General features: G+C 54.6%; 9 protein-coding genes across 9 annotated transcripts; 5 read left to right on the forward strand and 4 right to left on the reverse strand.

The window, feature by feature from the left end:
* Positions 1–1,943: 1,943 nt before the first annotated feature.
* Positions 1,944–4,251, forward strand: J4E87_010729 (uncharacterized protein; the record flags this gene model as incomplete). Its single annotated transcript, XM_049382300.1, has 3 exons — positions 1,944–2,135; positions 2,235–2,467; positions 2,601–4,251. 3 exons carry the CDS (start codon positions 1,944–1,946, stop codon positions 4,249–4,251), a joined length of 2,076 nt encoding a protein of 691 aa, XP_049227933.1.
* Positions 4,252–5,138: 887 nt separating this feature from the next.
* J4E87_010730 (uncharacterized protein) lies at positions 5,139–5,962 on the forward strand (the record flags this gene model as incomplete). Its single annotated transcript, XM_049382301.1, has 2 exons — positions 5,139–5,304; positions 5,613–5,962. The coding sequence occupies 2 exons, from the start codon at positions 5,139–5,141 to the stop codon at positions 5,960–5,962; spliced, it is 516 nt and encodes a 171-aa protein (XP_049227934.1).
* Positions 5,963–6,105: 143 nt separating this feature from the next.
* J4E87_010731 (uncharacterized protein) lies at positions 6,106–7,042 on the reverse strand (the record flags this gene model as incomplete). Its single annotated transcript, XM_049382302.1, has 2 exons — positions 6,106–6,534; positions 6,809–7,042. The coding sequence occupies 2 exons, from the start codon at positions 7,040–7,042 to the stop codon at positions 6,106–6,108; spliced, it is 663 nt and encodes a 220-aa protein (XP_049227935.1).
* Positions 7,043–7,616: 574 nt separating this feature from the next.
* Positions 7,617–9,408, reverse strand: J4E87_010732 (uncharacterized protein; the record flags this gene model as incomplete). The annotated part of the gene is made up of 2 exons (XM_049382303.1): positions 7,617–8,047; positions 8,100–9,408. The coding sequence occupies 2 exons, from the start codon at positions 9,406–9,408 to the stop codon at positions 7,617–7,619; spliced, it is 1,740 nt and encodes a 579-aa protein (XP_049227936.1).
* A 638-nt stretch (positions 9,409–10,046) lies between these two features.
* On the reverse strand, positions 10,047–11,244 carry J4E87_010733 (uncharacterized protein; the record flags this gene model as incomplete). The annotated part of the gene is made up of 3 exons (XM_049382304.1): positions 10,047–10,283; positions 10,335–11,028; positions 11,078–11,244. 3 exons carry the CDS (start codon positions 11,242–11,244, stop codon positions 10,047–10,049), a joined length of 1,098 nt encoding a protein of 365 aa, XP_049227937.1.
* Positions 11,245–12,340: 1,096 nt separating this feature from the next.
* J4E87_010734 (uncharacterized protein) lies at positions 12,341–13,245 on the forward strand (the record flags this gene model as incomplete). Its single annotated transcript, XM_049382305.1, has 2 exons — positions 12,341–12,890; positions 12,938–13,245. 2 exons carry the CDS (start codon positions 12,341–12,343, stop codon positions 13,243–13,245), a joined length of 858 nt encoding a protein of 285 aa, XP_049227938.1.
* Positions 13,246–14,390: 1,145 nt separating this feature from the next.
* J4E87_010735 (uncharacterized protein) lies at positions 14,391–15,035 on the forward strand (the record flags this gene model as incomplete). The annotated part of the gene is made up of 3 exons (XM_049382306.1): positions 14,391–14,493; positions 14,544–14,728; positions 15,012–15,035. The coding sequence occupies 3 exons, from the start codon at positions 14,391–14,393 to the stop codon at positions 15,033–15,035; spliced, it is 312 nt and encodes a 103-aa protein (XP_049227939.1).
* A 1,363-nt stretch (positions 15,036–16,398) lies between these two features.
* J4E87_010736 (uncharacterized protein) lies at positions 16,399–18,587 on the reverse strand (the record flags this gene model as incomplete). Its single annotated transcript, XM_049382307.1, has 12 exons — positions 16,399–16,422; positions 16,458–16,696; positions 16,745–16,901; positions 16,953–17,303; positions 17,355–17,465; positions 17,498–17,642; positions 17,693–17,840; positions 17,889–17,961; positions 18,014–18,058; positions 18,114–18,378; positions 18,429–18,559; positions 18,582–18,587. 12 exons carry the CDS (start codon positions 18,585–18,587, stop codon positions 16,399–16,401), a joined length of 1,695 nt encoding a protein of 564 aa, XP_049227940.1.
* A 919-nt stretch (positions 18,588–19,506) lies between these two features.
* On the forward strand, positions 19,507–20,897 carry J4E87_010737 (uncharacterized protein; the record flags this gene model as incomplete). The annotated part of the gene is made up of 3 exons (XM_049382308.1): positions 19,507–19,594; positions 20,039–20,476; positions 20,533–20,897. The coding sequence occupies 3 exons, from the start codon at positions 19,507–19,509 to the stop codon at positions 20,895–20,897; spliced, it is 891 nt and encodes a 296-aa protein (XP_049227941.1).
* Between the last annotated feature and the right edge of the window lie 1,499 nt (positions 20,898–22,396).

Genomic DNA, 22,396 nt, shown 5'->3' on the forward strand with positions numbered 1-22,396 from the left:
CTACGTACCCCGCCATGGCCTCGCAATGCAATATCGCCAAAAGACGGGGTCAGGGGTGCAGATATTATACCTCGGATGCCTTCCAGAACACGGAAGGTCTCCAGATTGGAAGACGCTTTGCAGACCCGATGAAGTCTGGAGTGACGGCTGATCGATGTTGATCTTTGACATCAGCTGTTCGCATGGCTTGCTAGCAATGTTTGTTAGATACACTGCGTGGGCAATATTGGCGAGCGAAACGGACTGTATATGCAGGTCAGCGTTGGTCTCGCTGCAGGTGCTCGGGAAGGTCAGAAGCAACCACGAACACACGCTGCTCGTCTACCTGCAGCCGTCGTTACTCATGCACATGTTGAGTAACATGTTCGTTCACGCATTCGGTTATTGTTGCTGGCCGTCGAACCGGACGCGAGGTTCCGACGCGGATGGCTTCTAGTCTCTGATTTAGTCTCCACCATACCGCCTGACGCTGCAGCCGATGATATTCTACGAATCATAGAAGCAGCCCTGCTTGCCGACGTACGCCTGGTCAAATGGTTCGTCGTAGTCGATGAGTGTGGCTGACTGCTAGAGGTGGGGGGTTGGAGGAAGTGGCATGACTCGCATGAAAACTTTGAAGCGCAACGAATTCAGCGATGAATGATGTAGTCGTTTCGAGACACTGATGAAAGCTTGGAGAGCTGCTGGTATTTGCAGAGTTCCACCATAGCTCCCACAAGTGAGTCGTTCGAGGAAGCAAGCTCCCCACTCTCGGTGGAGGGTTCCGCAGGCACCAAAATAGGTCGGGCTTGGATGACCCTGTCATGGCGCCTCCCGATGAAGCTGATCTAACCAGCACCGAACCCGCCGCGCCGGATGACAGCGCGGGTGACGCGATGCCCCCAATCGAAAGCCTCAGCCCATGAGGAATCTTTCTGGTCAGGCGATGCGCCCTGGGGGATGGAGAAAGCCTCACTGACAATACTGGAGAGGCAACTGCAGGCCAACGTGAAGCATGGCCTTGCTGTGGTCTCAAACACGGACAGGACAGCTTGGATTCGAAACAGGTACAGCACATACCCGACCCTGCCTGGCGCACCCGGCTCCCAAATTCCGCGCCCGTCGTTTTTAAACGCAGGCCATTTGCTGCCCGCAGTTCTGCCACGAGTGATGGTGGACCCGCCCAGGCTTGCCAGACTCAGCACACCGTGCAGCTCTGGTCAGCGTGTTGGAATATGGCGCAGCACTGGAGATCGAGTCCCGAGTCAAAAGCTGTCGCCCTGCGCTTTTTGCATGCTGTGATGATGGCATCGCACCGTGACGAGCATGCTGTTTTAATAAAACGAAATGGGACCAGTGGGCGTGAATGGCAATGCCTTGCAGCGGCCACAGATTGAGGTAGCACGAGGTACCTTGCAAGCGGGCCGCCGCTGGATTTGGCACCCTGAAGCGTAATCGTGCTATGCCTCGACCGCCCTTGTCGGCACCACCGCCTTCTCAGGCATGTGTGCTGGCCCAACACCGCAACTCGCTCGGCCTCCGTCCAGCTCACTACCCTTCACTTTTGCGTGTGAATACACTGCATCGTTATAGCAACATTGTCTGGTTCTCCCAGCCGTTGATCCTGTGCGTGACAACCAATCGTTTCAGCATCGTACCTTGATATCCGTGCACGCTTGCTCGCTGGATTCCGGGCGCGCTATGACAGTGACAGTCTGACCTGTCTGACGGTCCTCCGAGCAGCGTCCTTTGTTCGTTCCTCCGTCCTCCTCGAGCCTACCAACGCCTCACCCAAACGCCAGAGACGTCTGTGACGGGTCTCTGCCTCGGGCCCGACTGCACTGCTTGCTCTTCGCTCAGTGCCTGGGTGCTCTCTCCATGCATTGCCTCTCCTAGCAACATCCGGGTGCGAGCTTCACACCTCGTTCCGCCTCTTTGATTCCATAGACGCCAACAACACCAACATGGCGACCTCGCTGCTCCCCCCGGGCGGCATAGCCCTTGTCGGGGCTCCGGATAGCGACGCCGGACTTAAGGACGATAGACGACCGCCTGTGCAGGCCATGCAGGTGGACATTACCCAGGACATTGTCGACGAGCTCCTGGCCAGTGTCAGGAGTGGAAAATCACCGCAGATAATCTTCGGACGGACTCCAGTATGTGTGCACGCTTGGTGTTGTGTTGCTACCTAGGTGTTCCTGGGTGGTTCGACCCGGAATGGGGGCTGGCACGAGCTGGGCTAACCACAACAACAGCAACTCAAGTATGGCGACAAGACGCACATGCTGCAGAGCAGCAGCGAGCTCCACCGATACGAATTGTACAAGTCCAGCGGGACTGGCAGCCCGGACAGCCTCGAGTTCGCGGGCATGATCAACCACAGTTTGATGGTACACAAGGCGGAGGACGTGACGGCAGGCGTAGACTCGGCGCTGGAGCAGCTACGGAGTAACATGGCTGCGATATCAGAGTTCAAGGAAGCCAACAAGTATGCCTCCCCGGTATCCCATGGCTGCCCACGATCTCTGGCATCAAGTCGAGAGACTCGAGCACCCCTGTCGCGGATGATTGCCATGATGAGACCCAGTTGTGTATACCAGGACTGACAAAGATTGCTGCAGGACCATTGTCGGCGATGCTGCTCCCGGGCGCACACCAGCCCATCGCCGCTTCCCGTCGACGGGCTTCAAGGCATCGCACCTCGCTCCTTCCATGCTGGGCTCGCCATCGCTCAGCGCGTCGTCGTCGCCCATGCACAAGCGGGCTCCTACCTCGCAGCCGAGCAACAGCCATGACGTGATTGTCAGCGCGCTCCGAGTGCCCATCATCCACCTCCTTGCGCGGGAGCCCGCCACCGAGGCCTCTCTCGCCGCCACTTGCAGGACGTCGCCGGCCAACATCCGAGATGTCCTGCCCAAGATAGCCAAGCGCTCCACTGCCGACGCCGACAAGTGGCAGCTGACAGACAAGTCGTTCCGTGAGGTGAATCCGTTCAAGTTCCCCTACCAGAGCGCCGAGGACCGGCAGCAAGCCATTGATGGCGCCATCAAGTCGTTCGACCGCCAGCGGCTGGCAAAGGACGACAAGCTCTGGCAGATCCTGCTGCCCCGTGACCAGAGAGGCCAAGGCATATGCTTGTCGCGTTCGACGGTGAAGGCGCCGGAAGCTAAGCCCAAAGCGAGCACCCCAATGCACAAGATATCTGATCTCACCAAGAAGAAGACGGTCACGAAGAAGGCGGCCGATAAGCCTGCAGTTGAGAAGAAGCCCAAGGTCGCCAAGGAAGTAGAGATCAAGCCGAAGTCGTCCATGAAGGAGAAGTACCTGGCCCGTGAGAAGGCAGCCGCGGCCGCAAAGGAAGTGAGCGTGAAAGAGGTGAAGGAGGAGCAGCCCACAATAGCAACAGCCCCAGCCTCTTCGACGCCTTCAAGCTCAACTCCTCGTCCCGTCGCACCTTCCAAATCCAACACACCTGCCGCCGACACCTCGAAAATACGCAACAAGAAAGCACCCGCTTCAGAAGGCACCACCAACCCACGCGCAAAACCCAAGATGAGTGGCCGCGATTCGCAGCGAGACCGCCCCGCCAACCGGCCTTTCAAGCCCACCATGCCCATCAACACCAAGCCGAAGAATCCCTCGCCGCTGTCCGCCTCGCCGCCTGTCAATGCCAGCGACTTCGAGGACTCGCACCCAGTCCACAAGGCACTTGCGGCAGCTCCATCGCCCGCGAAGTCCGGTGGTAACTCTGACCGTTCGCTCAAGCGCAAGGCGAACGACATCGACAGCGACATTCACAACCACAACCTGGCTGTGAAGAAGCCGAGTGGCGACCGCGCAACCCCTACTCACACCCCTTCACACACCAACGGCAAGGCCAACGGCTCTACCCCTTCCAGCACTAGCTCCTTGAAGCGCAAATCGGACGACTCTTCCTCCTCCAACACTCCCACCACCGCGCCCAAGGTCCGCAAGGTCGCTAACATCGACACCGGCCTCGCCTCGCGCTACCACCACAACAACCCACGCGCATCCCCAGGCGCCTCCTCCACATCGACGACCTCACCCTCCATGCCCAACTTGAGCTTCCGACAGACTGTTGAGCTCTCACAGAGGTTCCAGAAGTACTACAAGAAGTACGAGGAGTTGTACTGGCAGCTGACGGAGGCGGAGAAGCCCCCGACTGAGGCGCAGAGGAACGACCTCCTGAAGATGCACAAGAAGCTCGAGGAAATGAAGAGAGAGATCAAGGCGGGTGCCGTGCACCGATGAGCACCACACACTACCCGTCACTCACGACGCTGCGCTTAGTGCGCATACGACTTACTACATTACAACCTGCATATATACCCACGGCCTACCGATCTCATAAGGATGGCAGCGAATTGCATACCCACAAAAAGGTGTTTAGGATCTTTCCTACTGGCGGCGTTTGGATGGCAAGACCGGTCACGGATGCATTTGGGAAATGGTGTTTTTGTGTACTTTTCACTTTCCTTATTCATCAATACGTGTCGCCCACGATCGCTCTCTACATCCACGACTGCGATGATATCTTAATGCTGTCGGTTACAGAAAAGGATCATCTACGAACAATTGCATGGCGCAGTAGCTCTGTTTCAATCACTTCAAATCAATACCATCCCAGATGATGCAACCTTTCTCAACATGAATAAACTCCGTGTGAACTCTGTCCAGAGATGCCGATCACTTGGTGGTGCCTATACACTGCCTGAAGTCCGCTAACGCCACATGCTGGGTAAAGTTATGGATGCCGCAGCCTGCATAAATACCACATCCAGCACGTCAAGACCCCGAATACCAATATTAGGGACGACAGATCAAAAGCACTCATCTATAGCTGCGATGGCATCACAATCTAGATCGTCGCGCCGATCGCCGCTCCTAGGCCCGCTCCCCGGCAAAGACGCCCAACGCCCAGATCCCAGCCGCGGCCCACGATGGTGCAACAGCCGATCGCGCAGCTCTCGAGATCTGCGGCAGCTACCCCCCTGCCAAACGTCATCCATTCAGCCCTACGCGCTAAACCTCCGCTCTAACGCTCTCTTGACGCCATCTTGAGCACACCACCACCCGTCAAGCCGTCAACCATTGTGTGCACGTTAATAACTGCACGTGCTCCTGCCATCTCCTCACTCATGCGCTTACTACGTAATCTCCTCTCCAACTTTACACGTTCAGCACGAACAGCTCCGAAACGCGAATACGCTCACGTTCACGACGTGCAGATTAAGTGGGAAAGAGCGCCAGTCCAGAATCACGGGGAAAAGCAACCGGAAGAAGCCGGCAGTATGTCTCTAAACGGTACGTAAGATCACATGGTTGGTTCAATGGAGAAGAGGAGACAAAGACATCGGGATCCCGCATTGGGTCGTCTCAAGTCTCAACGTTCGGGATCCAGCCAAACGGTTACGCGACATCCCGATCCTGTGTTCATTTGCATGAAACAGTTTCGTCGCGGACTCGGGATCTTCAGGCACGCGTTTCGCAGTCTCAACGTCGTTCATGCATTGCGACGGGTGTTTGCGATTTGATAATGAATAGGCGGCATGTCCATGCTAGACATATACAAGGACCCCCATCACCAACCCACCACGGCTAACACACCACAGTCTTCAAGCAACCCCTCGCGCTCCACTCGACACAGCCCCTAACCGGCTTCACGCGCTCAGGCTACTGCGAAGTGCCCGCCTCGGACGCCGGCAACCACGCCATCGCAGGTGTAGTATCGAAAGAGTTCCTCGACTTCTCTGCCGCGCGGGGCAACGACTTGCGCCAAGTGGGGTTGACGGATGGCTGCAAGTGGTGTCTTTGTGTGAGCAGGTGGAAGGAGGCGTTTGATGCGAGGACGGGCATGGATGATAAGAAGGTGCCCAAGGTTGTGCTCAAGGCGACGAATGAGAAGGCGTTGAAGGGTGTGGCGATGGATGATTTGAAGGCTTTTGCTGTGGATAAGGAGTAGACGTAATGGGGTGGGGTAGATGGGCTGGTGTTGCTATGGGTACTACTGAATGGAAGACATCGTACATGGATGGAGATGCAGAGATCTCTTGGACCATGGCATGGCGGATATGCTTGCGTCGTCCCAATAGCTCGCAAACCTTTCTAGAAGCCAACAGCAGCCATCTCTTCTTGCACCTCATCACCCTTTTCGATATCCTCAATCCCCTCATCAAGCGCCACCTCCACATTCACCAGATCCTTCTCCGTCATCTCCATCAGCACCTCTGGATGCGCTTGCAGCTCCGCAATCCAAGCCTCAAACACCTTCTGAGCCCTCTCTTCAGCACTAATCTCAGCACCCGAGTTGACGGTAATGTCAGCGATGGCAGCAGTATCCTCGGTGGTAGCGTTGGCGATTCCGGTCGCATGCATCATAGTCTTCTCCGGCTCAACCAAATCCCTCCTCCCCATAACCCTCACACCGGCGTAATAAATCTTCGCACCAATACGGCACAAGTGTTTGTGCTTTTCCTTCCTGCATTGATCGTACATGTCCTCCTTGAAGTTCTTGTCGATCTTTTTGCGGGCTTGCTGTTGTGCGGTTTGATTAGTTTGTTGCTCTCGTGCATTGGAAAAGGGAGATGAAGAAGAAAAAACTGCGAGGGATTGTGGAAAGGAAGGAAGGGGGAACTCACATGACCCAGCCTCCCCTGGCGCTTGAAATTTCTATATGCAAAGTCATGGCGGATACACGCCGGTTTGACTACATGACGTTAGATCTTCATCTCTCTCTCTCTCCTCTACCGGTTAACTCACAGTCCCACTTAAACGGCCTGTCATCAACGCCTGTACAAGCATCCGTCACCCAGTCCAGACCCGTAACACCGTATGAGGCCTCATGGTTATGCCACATGTCCATGAAGTGCCAGAGAGGCTCGACAAAGACCATGTAGTTCACGGCCTTGGCTTCCAGGGTGTTAGCCGTCATGTCGTGCGCGAGTTCCGCGGCAGCTTTCTTCTTGTCTTTGTGGGCGGAGACATCGGGGATGAGGATGGCGGTTAGGGTGAGGAGGTTGAGAAGGGGGGTGTTGAACTTCATGATTGGCTGGTGGCTGCTGAGAATATTGATGGGAAGATGGAGGATCAAGGTGCTGGGAGGGAGATGTGGAATATAAATGGGGGCATTTTATCACGATACTGGGAGCGGTAAAATTGGGGTCAGGATTTCATGATGTATTCAGTCTGGCATGGAGGCTATTGGAAATATACAGTCCAGGTATGAAAGGGAGTCTTGATGACGATGGACGAGGGGGGAACATGACAGGTAGACGTGGATGACTTATCTTGTCTGGAAACCGATCCTTGAAAGACTACACGTATTCGCTGTGCTTGATCACGATGGAGAAGAGGGGAAGACGAGGAAAGGAGCGTGATGATGCATTTTGTCTGGAATTGAACCCTTCAGAATTACACGTATCCCCAATCTAGAGTTTGTAGAACCAAAGAATACACCCTTGGCGCCGACCAGAAACGCCCGTCGCTGATGCCTATAATAATGATAAAAACGCGACCGAATAGCACTGCGCCTTCTTATAGATGGCTGTTGGAGAACCACTCGATGCATGTCCTCGTGATCTGTATTACCCCTCTGTTCCCCATCACACGTCATGCACTCAACCAACCAAAAGACCCTTCACCCCGCTGCCAAACCAAACCAAACTCCTCGCAGCGAGTAGACCAGGGCCAGCATACGCGGGGGGACCCATGCCCTTGAGTCCACCCACGGCCCTGATTTCCAAATCTCCAGCCACAGGAACGTTAGTCCTGCCCTTTTGCAGAATAGCAAACCGGAGCAGCACCTCCAGACACGTTATGCAGATACTCAGGACAATGAGTACGATGATGATCCACGTAATCTTGGTCATCTTCTTGTCGCTGATGGAGTCGGAGAGGATCTCGCCCAGATCTAAGAAGACTTGGCATCGCTCGTTGAGAACTTGGATGCGGGGTTTGATTTCGAGGTATTCGCGGACGGCGGTGTAGAGTGGATGAAGGGTGGGTTCGGAGTCCCAGAAGAAGCTTGGGGTGTCGAGCATATTCGATGCTGGGAGAGGGGTTAGTAATGTTGGTTCGTGAGCGGGTGGCTCAATACGTACACAGGTTCACCTCGACACGGCTGGTGAAGAGTTGTCCAATCATCTTGACTACATCCGTTCTCCTCATGCCCAACTTTCCGGTAAGTGCTAAGCGCTTCGGTACGTATTGCGCGGCAAGCATCGTCCGGCTCATGCTCTCCTCAAACAGACTAAGCTTGGTGCTCTGCGCGATGGCATGGCTCATGGCTAGCTTGATCATGTGGTCTCCGCTCTTGAGGGTAATCATGTCATTGTAGACGCGGGGACGCTGGATCTCCGGGTTGTATTCGAAATGGAACTCTTCCGTCTCAAAGTCGGACTCGGCCAAGGGTCGGCTTGCGATGTTGATTCCGGTAGCGACGGCGGAGAAGGTGAGGTCGGCCAAGATGTCCTTCTCCTGCTTCTCTGTGAAGTTCCAGAAAACGACGACACCGTACGAGAAGACGAACATCTCGCCAAAGGTCAGCGCATTGGGGGCGATTCTGGAGTTCTCGGTCGAGTCTCGGCGGTCGTGCATGCCGTCCCAGGGCTGGTCGAGCTCGTGGTCGTCGCGCACGTAGTATGTCTCTTCGTCGCCAAAGTAGCCTTCGTGGTGATCGCGCTGCTCGTTGCGCTCGATCTCTTCGTCGAGCACCGTCTTTCCACCGGGGCTCTTGAGCGCCGGGCTACTGCGGACGCGGTAGCCATCGTTTCCGGGCAGCAGCGGGAGGTGGTATACGGTGTAGAGGCAGTCGTCGTACAGCTTGGTGCGCGCATTGTGGGTGTCCTTGACGAACTGGGCGGTGCTCTTCATCTTATAGGCCTGGGCGGTGCAGTAGGCCGTGACGCGCGAGAGCTTATCCGTCCGCTTCGCTTTGGGCAGGCGCTCGGCATAGCTCTTGTCGTTTGGGCCGCCCTTGGGGGTCCGTCGCGCGAGGTCTTCGTCGGTGGGCGGACCCTCGTACTCGTCGTCGTCAAAGTCGCCCTTCTCGTCCTCCTCCTGGCCCTCCGTCTCGGGTAGCAGGACGAGCTTTTCGCTGAGCTTGCTGGAGCGCGTGGGCATGTGCTGGGGGATGAGGCGGCCAGTGAGTCTGGGATCGAGCGGATGGCGGCCGCTGGGGGTGCGCGTGTGCATGATGGGGCGGTTGGCGTTGCCAGGTGGGCCGCGTCGCTGCTGCTGCGAGGGAATGTCCGAGGCGTACTGCAGGATGTTGTCCACCGAGATCAAGCGCGCGCCTGTCGCCTGTCGCTGTCCTGCGCCGGGTCGTTGGGGTGCTCGGGGTGCGGCGTCGCGGCTGTCGGTCATGAGCACCGTCGGCCCTCTCTTGCTCTTAGCTGTAGGCCCGCTCATTTTGCTGGTTGCTGCTATCCACTCCGCTAGTGCCTGTAGCTGCAAGAAGGTTTGGCACTGCAGGTATCGCGATTGCAAGCGATTGGAAGATCAAGGCCCTGGGGTATGGAGTGCTGGCAGTGGTTCCGATAGAGCTATACAGAGCGCGACTGGCGATGCGCGTACTCTGCCGATATTGGACGTAAGGTGCACTTCGACGTTGTGAAAGCCGGCCGCGGTTCACGTCATTGCGCCTTGGCGTGCATGCACCAACTCCACACCTAACGGCTCGCCAAACGTCAATCAGGGGTGCATACATCTCGCGCTTGGCTACTTTCACATGGCATTTGAGCATTGCTAACGATGAATATCAATTGGTGAGGTTATATCTCAGTTCAACTCGCTATTGATCGTCTCACAGATAACGCCTGAACACCATGCTCTAGACAGAACGGCCGTCCATAACCGGAACACGGCCAATCCAAGCATAGGTCAAAAACAAAGGAAAGCCTGCTGGAGGTCGGATGGCGACGAAGCGAGGGGGTATCTTCTCCATGTCCCCGCTGGTCTTGATTCCCTCCGCGCTTCGCATTCTGACAACGCCAAGAATAAACAAACATTACATGTGGTATCAAAACAAGCCACGCAGATGCACTGGCTCACAGGCGCTTGCCTGGAACGAAGATGAAGAGACAGCAGACGGCTACCGTGACAGCCAGGAACATGACCATGACAGTGATGGAGCGCCGGTTCAGCGTCTTCTTGACGAATGGCTCCCTGATCCGGTTGAAGTCGAAGAAGGTGTACTCGCTGAATCCAGCCAGGGCGAGGATTGGGTCAAGCATGTACTGGTGCGTGAAGATGAGGTAGATGGCGATAGTGAACGGGAGGATGATCTGAACAGAACATTAGTGGATTCTCCATGGTATAACCGAAAAGTGACATACCCAGCAGCGCGTGCTTCTTGACTTGTCAAGGAATATAAGAATGAACGATGTCCACATGGCCGCAAAGAAGCTGATCAGTCCTACTATAAGACGGAGCATCATGCTCTGGGGCACAAGGTTGCCGAGGCCCTTGTTCTGCAAGAAACCTGGGTATGCGTCGCGCTCCATGGCTTGGAAGACGTAGTCTTTGGCACTGTCAAAGAGCTCGGGATCCGCACGCTGCTCTGGCCCTTCTATGGCCTCTTGAACCTCGGTCAGGATACTCTGGGGAATTATTATTTCCCGCTCGGACCCGGGGAGCAAGTACGTGTACAGAATCTTCTCTGCCGACGCGCGCAGGTCCTCTCTGCTGGGCTGAGTGTTGTCGGCGGACGAGTCCTGGCCGGGCGAGCTCGAATCACCCGGAGTGTCTAGTAAGTTCAGGCTTGGACGCGGGAACTCTCGGCTCTGGTTGCTACCCTGACTGTTTTGTGGCGAGTGGTTGCGGCTGCCGCGGTCCGAACGAAGAAAGGCGGACAAGCGCTGGTCAGACAGATTGTCACCTTTCTCGTTAGAAGGGCCTTCTCCAGCGTTGTTCAACATGTAAGATGAACGCCTACTGTTTTTCTCGAGATCAGGAGTTTCTTCTATCATGCTCCTGTGTAACCGTCGGACGTAAAGCCTGCACAACTGCAGATGTTGCGACACATCAAGCCTGTTGGTGGTCAGCGTGATCCCCGAGCCTAGACATGGGATTGTCTTACCAGAAGTCCAAGTAGTCGACGGAGCGCTGCTGGTCGCGCATGTAGATGTAGAAGGAAAAGAGATCCAGCGGTGGCCTGGTTGTCCTACTGAGGACTTCGAAGAGCGTTGGGAATCGATTGCGGTGGGCTGGAGGCACCGGAGAGCCGGCATCCTGGGGGTGCGACATGACTGGGGTGAGTCGGGAGATGTGGTGTTAACGAGAGGCGCGCGACGATCGTCGCTGGTGGGTGAAGAATGGATGGCAGGTATCGATAGACGGTAGACGATAGACGCAGGGTCTGGCGTAGGCTGGCGGCGGGCGGTGTGTTTGCGTGGCTAGTGCTGTGGTTGCTGAGCGAACGGCGGCGAGCGTGGTGGTCCGGCCGGTCGCGACGCCAGGGACGACGTGTTGATAGACGGTGGGAAATGGGCGACGGTGGTCAGGTCGCGGGGAATTGAGCTTTGCGGCGTCGCGTCAGCGCCTCGGAGCGTCGTGAAGCTGGCGTGGCAGCGGGAAATTAGGAGTGAAGTCGGCACCTCTAGCTTGGCGCGACGGTTGGCGGAGCAGGGAGGCAGCGGCAGTGGCTTGCGATGGGCTTGGTCGCGCACTGCACGACGGCGCTGGTGTCGATAAGAAGCAACGGTCACATGAAACTGCCTTCACTGTGCTGCGTCCGACTCGCGTCCTGTGGATGAGCTGGTGGATCAGGTGTGCGCGGTGACGATGATGATGCAGCCCGGATGCAGCCCGTGTGCCTGAAACGCGAGGCTGTGAGGGTCGAGAAGGGCCGCGAATAGCTACTGCCTTTCCACGTGACTGTCCCTGCCACCCCAGCACCCAGCACCACCTGGACAGCTAACAAGGCAGCTGTCACCCATGGTAGGTGGAACGTTGAGAACACTGCGCAGAGGGCGGCGGCCGTATCTCTAGAAGTCGCTTGTCCAGCAACTGTGCTTTCTTTTCGCCGACCATCGTCCCGTGGCCACGCCAGGGACCCGCGTCACGGAGCTACTGCTTGTTTCTTCCAGGGCGACCAAGGCATAAGATGAGCAGGAAGTCGCTCCTGAGGGCTTTCACGCGTTCTTTGTGGGCGATATGCAGGAAATGCACGATAGACGCCTTGTGGCCTCCATGTCTCTCGTATGGATCGACGGCTTCCAGGCAGCAGTCAGCTGGTTTCACAGCCCGGCACAGCCTTTATAGTCCGCATTGATTTAAAACTTCATTTCAGCACATGCTTCCTTTGCGCGCATTCAGAGTTTCAGTGCGATTCCTATCAACAATGGCAGCTACCAGAGCCTTACCCGCAGACCTGAAGGAGGACCTGCTTCGCACCCACGAAGATCGGACATCCGTCCAGCCCAGCCCTCCGCCCTCCACATATACGCTGCCTGATGGTTTCCTTGAAGGTCCAGCGCCCAATTTGACCAGGTCCAAAATCGATTTCAAAAAGGCTGGCCTGTTAGAAGACGAAAAGTCATGGGCTGTCATACTTGATGGTGTCCTCTCCGAAGACGAGTGCAACACTTTAGTGCAAGCAGCCGAGGCGACCACAAACGGCAAGTGGGAAAGGGCTCTGGTCAACGTTGGTGGAGGCATGCAGGCTATGTATGAGGACACCAGAAAGTGTGGGCGCATTATCTGGGACAACAAAGAGATCATGGCCAAGCTATGGGCGAGGATAGAGGCGTCGGTGCCTGAGATCCATCGATTACACAACTGGGTCGACGTCACAGGCAACGGCCCAGCGCGACGGGGCGAGACGTGGAAGGTGACCAGACTCAATGAACGCGGGCGCTATCTCAAGTACATTGGCGGGGAGTATTTCAAACGTATGTATTGCATTGCATTTTGCCACTATAGCTGCTGACTAGATCAGCGCATTGCGATGGGACCTACGAAACGCCCGACGGCACCGAGCGCTCTTACTTCACCCTGCACCTCTACCTCAATGATGCGGTATCGAAAAGCGGAGAGAAACAGCTCGAGGGTGGCGCCACTACATTCTTCAATGGCAGTATGAAGAGCCGTATAGACGTCGAGCCAAAGGCCGGACGTGTCCTGCTCTTCCAGCATCGCTTCCTCATTCACTCGGGCGATGACGTTGTGAAGGGTACTAAGTATACGTTGCGGACAGACATCATGTATGCGCTGGAGAAGGACGTAGCATCGGAGCCGCAGGAGTAGGCGCTCCAGGAAGAAGACAAGAGGAACATCGCGCAGTAGTCGTAGGGCTTCGTTCCGTTGGATTCGCATGAGGTTTTATTAGCAGTATCCTCGAACCAGAGGAGACAGCGCAAAGCGCACTTACATAGTAAAAAAAAGGTGAACGGCCTGCCTCGCCAGAGTAATCAGAATCGAATGATACCGTGCCCTCTTTCGCCCTGAAGGCTACTCAAGGTCAAGTACGCTGCGTATTGTACTACAGTGTCACCTCTCACCCGAAGGATCGAAGCACACAATCTTCGCACCGACTCCCATAGGGACACCAGTTCCACGCTCCCTCCCGCCGAAGCAAGAAGTCGCGCTTTCTGGCGCCCTGAGTTTTCTGATGCCGGATGCAGACGTGAGTCACGCCAGGCTCTTACGAGCAGTACAGCCCACAAGTGGGCGTGATAAAAAGTGAAGATTACTCCGAATTTCTCATTTGCAGGGTAGGACGTGCTCTCGAAAGAGTGTCTGTAGGTGTGCAAAGAAACGCAGCGTTGGCAAGGCAGGCCGTTGGAGGAGTAAGGAAATAGTTTTTGGCGGGGTTTTGTAGCTGGCGCGCCGGCGCGCTAGTGCTCGGCTAAACTGCGCCCGTGACGCGGATCCACGTGGAGACTGCCCGCGTCTTTCCTCCGTGCCTACCGACCATGGTTTCTACTCATCTCTTTCCTTTGGTCACTCGTTGAATCTTGGGATATGCCGGGGAGTACTCCAGGGTCTGGATCATCAGATGTAGGCGGCTTGATGTGGCGCCCACACCACACTCCACCATTGGTCGCCTCTCGCTTTATTAACTGTACTATACGCAGCGATCACGACCAAGGTTCTTGGACTTGCGATACTTCTCTCTTTCGTAGAGTAACTCCTTGCGTATGATTCGTATGCAATGCGCGATGTGCGGTTGGCTCGTCGCTTCTGGGTCACCGCAGTAATTACGAGTGAATGCTCTCTCAATTTCACCTCATCTTTCACTCTCCAACAACTAGAGTTATTCCACAATGCGCCCTGTCCTTCAAACCTTTTTGCTCTACATTGGAGTGGACTGACTCATCTGCACGACTATTTAAACTCGCGTGGCCTCTACAACAGCTTCCCAAACTCACCCCACAACCTAAACAACAACCATGTTCGAAAAGCTATTCGGTGTTACGAAGAACACCTTCCTGGAGAAGAATGTCGTTCGCGCTGGCGAGAACGACAAATACTACGAAGACAAGTGCACGTTCTGTAAGTACTTCCCCCTATCTTGATATGTAGCTATGTACTAATATTCTTAGGTTGGGGTCCATACGACGAAGATCATCGCGCTGTGCGCGTGCAGCCTTGCGATCACGTATTCGGAGACGTCTGCCTCGAAGACATGATCGACGCCCCGAATGGAGACAAATGTCCCATCTGCCGAGCAGTATGGTTTCAGCCTCCTACTCAAGTTTTCCTCTGGCGTATCCTTCTGGACAACTTTGTGCGTCTGCAAATTTGGGCAATATTCGCCTTCAGTCGACTCCAGGCGTTCTGGTACACACTCCAACCGTTCTGGTATAGACTTCCAGCCTGGATCAGGTTTCCTGTCAAGGTCGTCAACTCCTGGTTCTACATGTCGAACGTGTGCTACCAGATCGACTTCGTTTTACAGCGGCTGACCGACATATATCCGAGGAACCCACTCTTGCAACCCCAGCTGGCTCTGGGGATGCGGATTTACGCGATGGTTCAAGCCCTGTATGTTCATCTCATGATTTCATCAGGACGTTCCAGAGCCTTGGCGGTGAAGACCAGCATTTTCTACCTAGTAGACGAGCTTTTCCAGACGCCATGGCAGTGGCAGAAGCTTCCAGTGCTGATCCTCTGGGCCATCGCAATAAGCGCACCCGTGGGTTGCATGGACCTTCGACTATCGAGTCGGCGCGACCGTGTGATCTTCTCAACGACCGTATTCTCGGTTATTTTGGTTCGCTTATGCTTTGCTCAAATCGTAATAGCTTTGCTATACGGGGGGACCGTCTACAATCCGTCGATTTTTGGAGTCCAACTCCAATCATGAGGGGGTTGGTCTCGAGCGGCAGAGGCACGAGGATGTTTAAGCGTCGTTTATAGGCATCCACTTGCAATAAGCGTACTTCTACGCGTTGAGGTAAATTAGTATTCTGTATCATAATTATGTTCCTTGGTTCCACCACTCCGTTGTCCAATATGCGCAAAGAGCCCTCTTCTCATTCGTCCAGCGTGCAAAACTGATTCGATGGTACCAACCATTTCCAACATCATCCTCATCCGTGGTTGCCCACCGCTCACCTATACTTAACACTCCCTTGCATTCCGTGCTCTACTAAACGAACTCTACAGACCTACCACCCAACTAAACACCAGCCATGTTCGAAAATTTCCTCGGCCTGTACGTCTCCAGAGACGAATTCTTGAATTGGCGGACCTTCCCGGCGGTACCGACCGACACATTCAACGACAACACATGCTGCCTCTGTTGGGAACCCTATGACAACAATACTCACGCCGGGATGCTCTTTCTTCCCTGCAACCACGTTATGGGCCGAGACTGCCTTGCCGAGCTCGTCAAATCTCCTGGTGGACATTTATGTCCTATATGTCGGTGCCAGCTGTTCGATCCGCCATTTGCTGTTCAAGAGAAAGTCGGCCAGCTGTTCTACGCTTGTGGCGTAATTTTCGCCGTTCTGATGGTTATGTTCATGGCGGTTGCGGCACTTTTCCTGTTATGCGATGCTGTGATTTGGATAGACCTTATGATGAATGGGCGGGGTTTGAGTGGCACGTTGGAGACTCTGCGATAAACATGTTGTATGCTTGGAACACCATGTTCCTGCGGTTTTAGGCGCTGGTCGACTTCGCTACACAAGGGGAAACAGGATTAACACACGGCTCCGGGAACGACAAACGCGCGAAAACCGCGACCTGCGTACGAGGAGTTGAATCTCAGCGAACCCATCCACGATGCGCATGGAGGCGAACAATACTATTTCCTACCACACCCTCGACCCATTCTGCGACGCCGACATCACTTGAGATCTGACACCATTCTTATTCTCCCACGTTCCCCAATTCGTCCCAAGCCTACCGCCACCGTCCCCAACCGACCTTACCGTACGACGACGCGCTGCATCATAACTCGATACCGCCGGCAAACTGTTCATCGGGAAGTCTGGTGCAATAGTCGTCACGTTCAGATCAGGCGGCGCACTCGCTTGCCACTCAACTTTGATGGAGTTGTCTTTCGAAAGCTTGACACCGTTGTGCCAAAGTTCGAAAGATACATCAGCGGGCCCGAGATTGACTTTGACGACGTAGTTGATGCGGTGGTATTTCGGGCCGGAGTTCCACCAGTGTCGGTTTTTGAGTTTGAAGAGTGAAAGTGGGAGGGATGAGAAGTCGGATTCGATCTTGCAGATTGAGCGGCACGCTGGGGATGTTAGTATCGTGTTTCATAATGCCGGGGATATACACTTACTATTGTTCTTTACTATGGGTAGCTGAGACTTGTCGACTTCGGTGTATATTACTTCCGTGGGGTAGATTCTCGGTGGGTTGGGGTTCTTGGATGAGGCTGGTGGGCACTTTCGTTGGAAGCTCTTCACTATCGGGAAGTCGCTTGAGACCGGTTCGCCCTGACCTAGTCAGCGTCTCGCGACCGCGGTGGAGATATGTCTTGCGCTTACCTGCTTAATAAACCAGTCGATGCAATCCATGACGTATTCCTTCTTGTCCAAAGGATCTACTTCCGTCCTCAGCCCAAAGTGCGCAAGGTTGAATGGGTCGTACAATATTTTGCACATGGTACCGTATGATGCGCGACTGCATCGCCACCCTAAAACCGACTGTCCAGACTTGAGCTTCTGCACACGGTCGGCTACGTTGCCTTTGCAGACCACGAGTTGAGGATCAGGAGCGATTCGAATCTGCATGTGCTGCGCGTTGGAATAAAGTGTGCTGCCAAATGCGTATCGGCTTCGTAGACAGTTTTGAACGTACGCGGAGTTCCCGAGGCCACCGGAGAGGACGAGATGAGACTGAGATTGGTAAGAACATGAACTCAAAGCAACATGTATCGTTCGACTCACCACTTGTTCCAACGGGAACTTCTGAAGGAGACGAGCGAGCTGTTTGTCCATCATGGCAAAAAGCTTGGACACCTGAACGTCGAAGAAGCCCTTCAAATCGTCGCTATGTGGCTGTCAGTCGATGACAACAACAAGAAGCGCACGCGTGAGTCTGACCGTCGGAAGTACATATCGCCGCCGCTGATACCGCATTCTCGATTGTCGTACGCCTTGTCGAGCTTGGGTACCTGCACCGCAAAGGTCTCAGTATCCATCAAAGATTCCTCAGAACCGTAATCGCATTTTGCACTGGACGGTCAGTTACGTTGCTTCCACTCTAATTCGTGGAAAACACGAACTTTTGGTATTCTTTCGAGATGCGCATCTCCCATGCGGCCTGGTTGATATCCGAAAGTCCCATTGGCTGTAGTCGGTCGGCATTCTCTAATCGCCGTAGAACTTCTTTCTCGTATAAGCTGTCGAGCTGCGCGGCTCCGATGGTGGCACCTCCACGGAGTCAGTCAAGACTGGGTGTGTTGTCATGGACAGACTTACCGAACACGACGTCGATTTGTTCAAGACTAAAAGAACCATCTTGCGTTTTCTTCACTCGGAATACTGATAGATCCTGTACCCGTTTAGCCGCCTAGCCACATGTTGGCGCTTGAACACTGGCTCACCGTTGTACCTCCGCCCACGTCGCAGACGAAGAGTATCTCGTTCCCCTGTTGGCAACGTTATCTTCTGCGCGGGAGCACCGAGATTTGCTACGCGGCTCACCTTGAAGATACCAGGCATACTGCGCGCTGTATGTACCGCGGCTGCCTCAGCCTCCGTCAGCCCTATCGATGCTGTGTGGTTGGCGTATGACCCAAAACCCGCCGCAGAGATCGTCTTTCGGAACCTCTCCACAGTGGGTATCGGCTTCCATGTCGTGGGTACTGAGAAGATGAACTCAATGTTCGCGTCTTCCCAGCGGCTCGCGAGCTCGCCTCGTAGTCGTGCCTCGATCGTTCGGTAGAGGTAGCTGAAATAATCTGTGTACCTGTCCAACCATTAGCTCGCCACGAGGCTAACTTCTAGAAAGCGACTTACCATTTTTCTACTTCGTGAATATGTGGTACCTTCGATGGCTCACTAGAGTTGGATCTCATCTGTTCCAGTAGGTCTTCGTCGAGCATGATCTTGAACCATTCTCTACTCTCGTGCCCTGCGCCACTACCCTCCTGTGCGGTTTCGGCAAGAAACCCCCATGATGACGGCGTTTCGGAATTTTGTGGGTAAACAAGTAAGGTCGGCACCTCCAATTCATTAGTTTGGATAGTACAGTACGCGCCCAGCGACCTAACCTTATTTTCGTTTGCTTGTGTCCGGCCAGGCCATCGTTGGATATGGCGCACACTATCGGATCCGGTCGCTACGTTGCAATATGCGACACCAGTGCCTGCGGACTCGGTGAGCATTGATATACTACTAAACTGCGAGTCGCTACTTACATGTCATTCCGAAGTCGATGGAAACGACTAAGTCCGGTCGGGATTGGGAGTGTTCCATAATGAAAATGTGTCTAGTGTGTAACAGCGGTTCAAGCAGTACAGCTTCGCGTGGGCTCGATATTGCGTAGCGATGCTCATCAGGTATAAACGCCCGGTGCAAGATATGGCAAGGCTGAGATATGCCGGCATTCCCTGTTCAGCCATTGGAAATATGTGCTTGGCTCAGCCTCACGCCTCAATTCAGCCGACGGGTCGAGACCAGTCTCAAAGAGTACAACGTGGGGCTCGCTGCGATGCCAATTTATTTGCGGCGGTGTCGCGCGAAGTTCATTTGGTGAGACAGACCGATGTGCAGCACAGAAACGCCACGCAGTCCCGTGCTGATGACTGTTTCGATAAACTTACATTCGGACCCCACACCATCATAAAGCTTGACAGCCCGTTGCGGACGCCAACCCCGTCAATATTTACCATTTCCGGCGAATAAACAATGTGATCAAAGCTTTGTAGTCTGCACTACTGTTGTACAGCTGAAGCATGCATATCTCTGATCGGGCTATGCTAGTGAGTTGCAGTACGCGTACCTTATAGGGCGAAAGTCCAGCTACGTTCAAGGGCTTTCCACCGTCTTGACACCTCTGTCAGTTCCAAATCGATCGTAAGTGAGTACGTCCAACATGAAGTTCGAGCCGAGACAGGACCCGCCAACCCAGCCAACGGCACCTGGAACAAACCAGGGGCAAACGCCTGCTGCGACCAAGACAGGTGAACCAGGATCGTCCTCAGGATCAACATCATCGTCATCGTCTACAACGGTGACTGAGGTACCCACCGCTACTACGACGCCCGTCACAGTTCCGCAGGGAGTGGATACAAAGACTGTGACTTCGGAGTGCAGCTCACTGACATGGGATCCGGTATTGAGTACGAACGTCTGTCCAACACCAACCACTGGACAGCCCGTTGGAGAAACGACAAGTCCTGCGTCCACGACAAGTTCCATTGCACCCAAATCGACTATGGGAAAAACTGGGGGTATCCAGACTCCGACAGCGTCTGCCGGCTCATCGCCGGCTTCAACAGGAATCTCAGGCGGTGCAGTGGCCGGAGTGGCGATTGGGATGTTGCTCGCCGGGTTTCTGATCGCTGGAGCCGTATTCCTGTTCCTGTTACGCCGTCAGAAGAGAAGACGATACAATCCAACGCTAGCTCCACCACCGCCGCATGCACCCACTAGCAACGCTGGCGGGCGACTGGAGAAAGGCACGGCAGTTGTTACGAGTGCCTATGCTACCGATATCGACGATATGCTACCTCAGCCTGCATCAGATGATACTATCACCGACGCAGCCTTGAAGATACGGGACAACATCAAGAACCACGTTCGAGAGTTTTACCATGTTTCTCCCGTCCCGACAGGCAGTATCAACCAGACAAATATGAAAGAGCTGGCGATTGCAACTGGCACAAGCTCTTCCGTACTTGCAAGCATGCTCTCGAATATCTCGACCCGAGCCGAAACGCTTCGCCTCATTGTAGCCTGGAATGTGCTCTCGAGATGCACTGGAGAACGCGTTGAGAGCTTGCTTCCGGGTGAGCTTGCGCCGCTCGCGTCAGCCGTTCCTGGGAAGGACGGTAAGAATGCCGGTAAGTTCATCCCAGCCTTGCGAGTTCTGGAACAGGAAGCTAACTTCACAACTCAGCGCAATCAGCCATGTACAGCAAATGGAAGGCCATGACTGGTGCTCTCCTGCATGGTCGAGTTGGTCAGGATACGCAAGAGCGATTCCAGAGATTCGCTAGTGCGGCTGCAGACCTGGATGCCGTCGTGGCGCCCCTCGTGCAGAGTGGCTTGGAAGCTCAGCGCCGCAAGAATTTGGACATGATTCTTGCGCGATCGGCAAACTTCGCGTTTCTACTCTTTGAACAGCCCGGAGTATTTCGGTTTGGATTTTTTAGCGAACATGGGGGGTTGGCAGTATTCCCAGCACTGCTGCAGACAATTGGAGACCAGGGGCAGGTGCTGGTGCCGTCACGCGTGCTGCTGGAAAAGGAGATTGCGGCATGAGAATGAGGTGTGGTGGGGCGAAAATGGCGTTTCATCGATAGTTTATGCAGTATGCAATGCAGCCATTGATCAGCTGAGATGCGTCGAGGACATGACAAAGGAGTGCGGGCGGAAACGCACAGGAGGAAGGGACGAGGCTGAAGAGCGAAGTCGATGCTTGCTTTTGCACTAAGCCCCATGCGTCTTAGCGCCAGTGCCACCGGCGCGGAGAAGGAGCGTCCCTTTCTGCTCCGTCCAATCTGCGACTCGCCATCGCGACACACGCAGCAGCCACTCGGTCGTGAGATACATAACTCGATGGGCTCGACCATCTGGTATAGGCCCGGCATCATGGCCCGCGGAGCAATGACCCTATGTTTAGGCGCAGACGCATGAGCTCAGCCCGTGGAAAGAAGCATTGAGCTGCAGATCGGTTCTCGAAGCACTGCGACACAGCATGAGGGGTATTCCAGTACCCGCAGGTTCAGCCTTGTTGGTGCTTTCGCTGCTTACAGAGTGTTGGGGGTCTATGAGCCGCCCACCGGCAGCTGTCATGCTCGTGAACTTGTTCTTCACGACCTGCATCTCCGTTTCGTCATGTGCATCAACCGCCGTTGAGGAGCTTTTCCATTACTGTTCAAACTAATCAAGGCCTCATAATATGAGCGGACTCATAGGTATGGAAGCTGTACGATCATAACGCAGCGCAGGGCTTACTATGTAGCAGGAATTCCCACGAGATCCGCCAGTGTCAGCAAGGCGTTTCAGTTCGCTGATCTTGCGATACGTAGCGCAGACATCGGAAGCGAGAGCGAAGTTTTCTTGCGAACAATACGAATCGTCCGTAACGACCTATCCGAGGTTGAGCGTTTGGTGGCCGTTGGCTCAGTACGAACCAAACTCGCACAGACACCAGAAAGATCTCCTTGGATAAGGAGTTGCATCGAGAACACCACTTCTGCCTTGGAGGAGATCGGTAGATGGGTGGATTGTGGCAGTATCGGGCAGCATCGCAATGTCTTGGAGCCAGCTCAGAAATTTCAACATATTCTCAATGACCGAGAACGATTAGCGGACCGCAAAAGCGAACTCATGGCATGCCATCAGCAACTTTCGAATGTACTCAGCTTTCTCAATCGCTTGGAGGACCTACCAAGCACTAAGGAGCTACCCACATATCAAGACACCACCTACTTTGATGACATCGTGTCGCGACACAGAAGATCAACCGGCCAGGCTCGACTGGATGATGGTTCCGCGAAGTTCTTCTTGGGGGACAGCAATCGAACGACATCTTACCCTGCCACCAACGTTCCGTGGCCAGCGAACCAAAAGTCGTTCCTTACCGAAGCACCATACACACAAGACGCGTCGACCATAGATGCGGTGAAGTCCACCCTACGATCGTTATGTGGACAAATGCAAGTAATGCCAGACCACCTAGACTACAAACCATACAACTCGCGATATCAATCGCCTCCTAGCCTACCAAGCAGTCCGCCCCCTATATATACATCGGC

This window comes from Alternaria ethzedia, assembly GCF_023757985.1.
Source record: "Alternaria ethzedia strain BMP 0044 chromosome Unknown scaffold_55, whole genome shotgun sequence".
NCBI lineage: Eukaryota > Fungi > Ascomycota > Dothideomycetes > Pleosporales > Pleosporaceae > Alternaria > Alternaria ethzedia.